This window comes from Myripristis murdjan, chromosome 16 (genome assembly GCF_902150065.1).
Source record: "Myripristis murdjan chromosome 16, fMyrMur1.1, whole genome shotgun sequence".
Lineage (NCBI taxonomy): Eukaryota > Metazoa > Chordata > Actinopteri > Holocentriformes > Holocentridae > Myripristis > Myripristis murdjan.
The window spans coordinates 34,479,671-34,482,170 of NC_043995.1; the positions used below are offsets into that span (position 1 = coordinate 34,479,671).

The following is a 2,500-nucleotide window of genomic DNA, read 5'->3' on the forward strand; positions in this document are numbered from 1 at the left end:
GTGTGCGTGTGTGTGTGTGTGTGTGTGTGTGTGTGTGTGTGTGTACCTCTGTGCAGCACAGACAGGATAAACAGCATCAGGTAGGTTCTGCCACGAGAGCTGAGCATGCTGGGAAACATCAGGAGAACCGAGCAGCGGAACGAGGTGGAGAATGCTCCGCCCACAATACACAACACTACACACACACATGCACGCACACACACACACACACGCACACACACACAGGTATGTAACATCAGTAAACTAGATGATTACAAGTGAAAACAGGAAGTGCTTCACTCACCAACAATCAGACTTCCTGCTGTCAGCTGGAGGTCAAAGGTCAGCGGGAACCTGTGGGCGACGCCCACAAACAGCCCTGGGGACAGACAGAGGTCACATGACCACAGCGCCACGCGGTCGGCGGTGAAATAAAGCGGCGCATTGACGTGACTGACCTGCTCCGCTCAGCAGCCCAAACAGAGCGCCGAGCGCCATGCGGGCCGCAGGAAACTCCTCTGATTGGCCGAACAGGAAGCGATGGGCGGGCGGCGGCAGGAAGGCCAGACTGAGGCGCTCCAGCGCTGCAGGGACACGCCCACAAACACACCTTCACTCTTCAACACAAAGCTGCAGCTTTCAAAAACAACCAACCAGCAAACAACTGACAGGAGAGCTGACAGTTCACCTGGCCAGGTGAGCCAGTACCCACCAATCACCTGAAGGATGATGAGTCACCTGAATGACAATGAGTCACCTGAATGACAATGAGTCACCTGAATGATGATGAGTAAAAATGAAACATGAGGCTGTATGCGCCACGGCAAAATAAAAGTCGCCACGCCTTCGGAATGATTTTTTTTTTCAGATGTCAAACAACTTAAAGTATATTGTATGAATGGATATACATACACATATACACTATATTACCAAAAGTATTCGCTCACCCATTCAAATGATCAGAATCAGGTGTCCTAATCACTTGGCCTGGCCACAGGTGTATAAAATCAAGCACTCAGGCATGCAGACTGTGAAACAAGACATTTGTGAAAGAATGGGCCGCTCTCAGGAGCTCAGTGAATTCCAGCGTGGAACTGTCATAGGATGCCACCTGTGCAACAAATCCAGTCGTGAAATTTCCTCGCTCCTAAATATTCCACAGTCAACTGTCAGCTCTATTATAACAAAATGGAAGCGTTTGGGAACAACAGCAACTCAGCCACGAAGTGGTAGGCCACGTAAAGTGACGGAGAGGGGTCAGCGGATGCTGAAGCGCATAGTGCAAAGAGGTCGCCGACTTTCTGCACAGTCAATTGCTACAGAGCTACAAACTTCATGTGACCTTCAGATTAGCCCAAGTACAGTACGCAGAGAGCTTCATGGAATGGGTTTCCATGGCCGAGCAGCTGCAGCCAAGCCACACATCACCAAGTGCAATGCAAAGCGTCGGATGCAATGGTGTAAAGCACGCCGCCACTGGCCTCTAGAGCAGTGGAGACGCGTTCTCTGGAGTGATGAATCACGCTTTTCCATCTGGCAATCTGATGGACGAGTCTGGGTTTGGAGGTTGCCAGGAGAACGGTACATTTCAGACTGCATTGTGCCGACTGTGAAATTTGGTGGAGGAGGAATTATGGTGTGGGGTTGTTTTTCAGGAGCTGGGCTTGGCCCCTTAGTTCCAGTGAAAGGAACTTTGAATGCTTCAGGATACCAAAACATTTTGGACAATTCCATGCTCCCAACCTTGTGGGAACAGTTTGGAGCGGGCCCCTTCCTCTTCCAACATGACTGTGCACCAGTGCACAAAGCAAGGTCCATAAAGACATGGATGACAGAGTCTGGTGTGGATGAACTTGACTGGCCTGCACAGAGTCCTGACCTGAACCCGATAGAACACCTTTGGGATGAATTAGAGCGGAGACTGAGAGCCAGGCCTTCTCGATCAACATCAGTGTGTGACCTCACCAATGCGCTTTTGGAAGAATGGTCAAAAATTCCTATAAACACTCTCCTCAACCTTGTGGACAGTCTTCCCAGAAGAGTTGAAGCTGTAATAGCTGCAAAAGGTGGACCGACATCATATTGAACTCTATGGGTTAGGAATGGGATGGCACTTCAGTTCATAGTATGAGTAAAGGCAGGTGAGCGAATACTTTTGGTAATATAGTGTATATAGCCTATATTTGCGCACATATACTTACTGTAATCAGAGTTTGAAATGATAATTTAAATATCATGAAATGGTACATAACACTGCAATTAACTTTATTTTGAAAAATGAACACCGGAGTCACCTGCCTGTTTGATTCTGCTGCTGCCCGCTCGCAGAGGGAGAGAGACGGGAGGAGAAAGGTACCTGGGCAAGATTATATTTAATCCCTTTTTTTGTTCAAGCCTGTGAAAACGACCCTCCTGTTATCGTTAATGTAAACACTGTGGGGCCTGATAATTTCAGCGATCACAGAATCGGAAGCGGAATTAGCCAAATAAAACGGAATCTATTTTTAATGTGGAATATCAC

General features: G+C 48.1%; 1 protein-coding gene across 1 annotated transcript in view; it reads right to left on the bottom strand.

The window, feature by feature from the left end:
• Nucleotides 1-2,500, bottom strand: part of dcst1 (DC-STAMP domain containing 1) — a 16,942-nt gene that overhangs the window by 7,761 nt on the left and 6,681 nt on the right. Inside the window, exons 3-5 of the mRNA XM_030073217.1 lie at nt 438-589; nt 284-358; nt 47-175 (exon numbers count right to left, since the gene is read on the bottom strand). Of these exons, the coding sequence (XP_029929077.1) occupies nt 47-175; nt 284-358; nt 438-589 (356 nt within the window). The remainder of the gene's footprint in view (nt 1-46; nt 176-283; nt 359-437; nt 590-2,500) is intronic.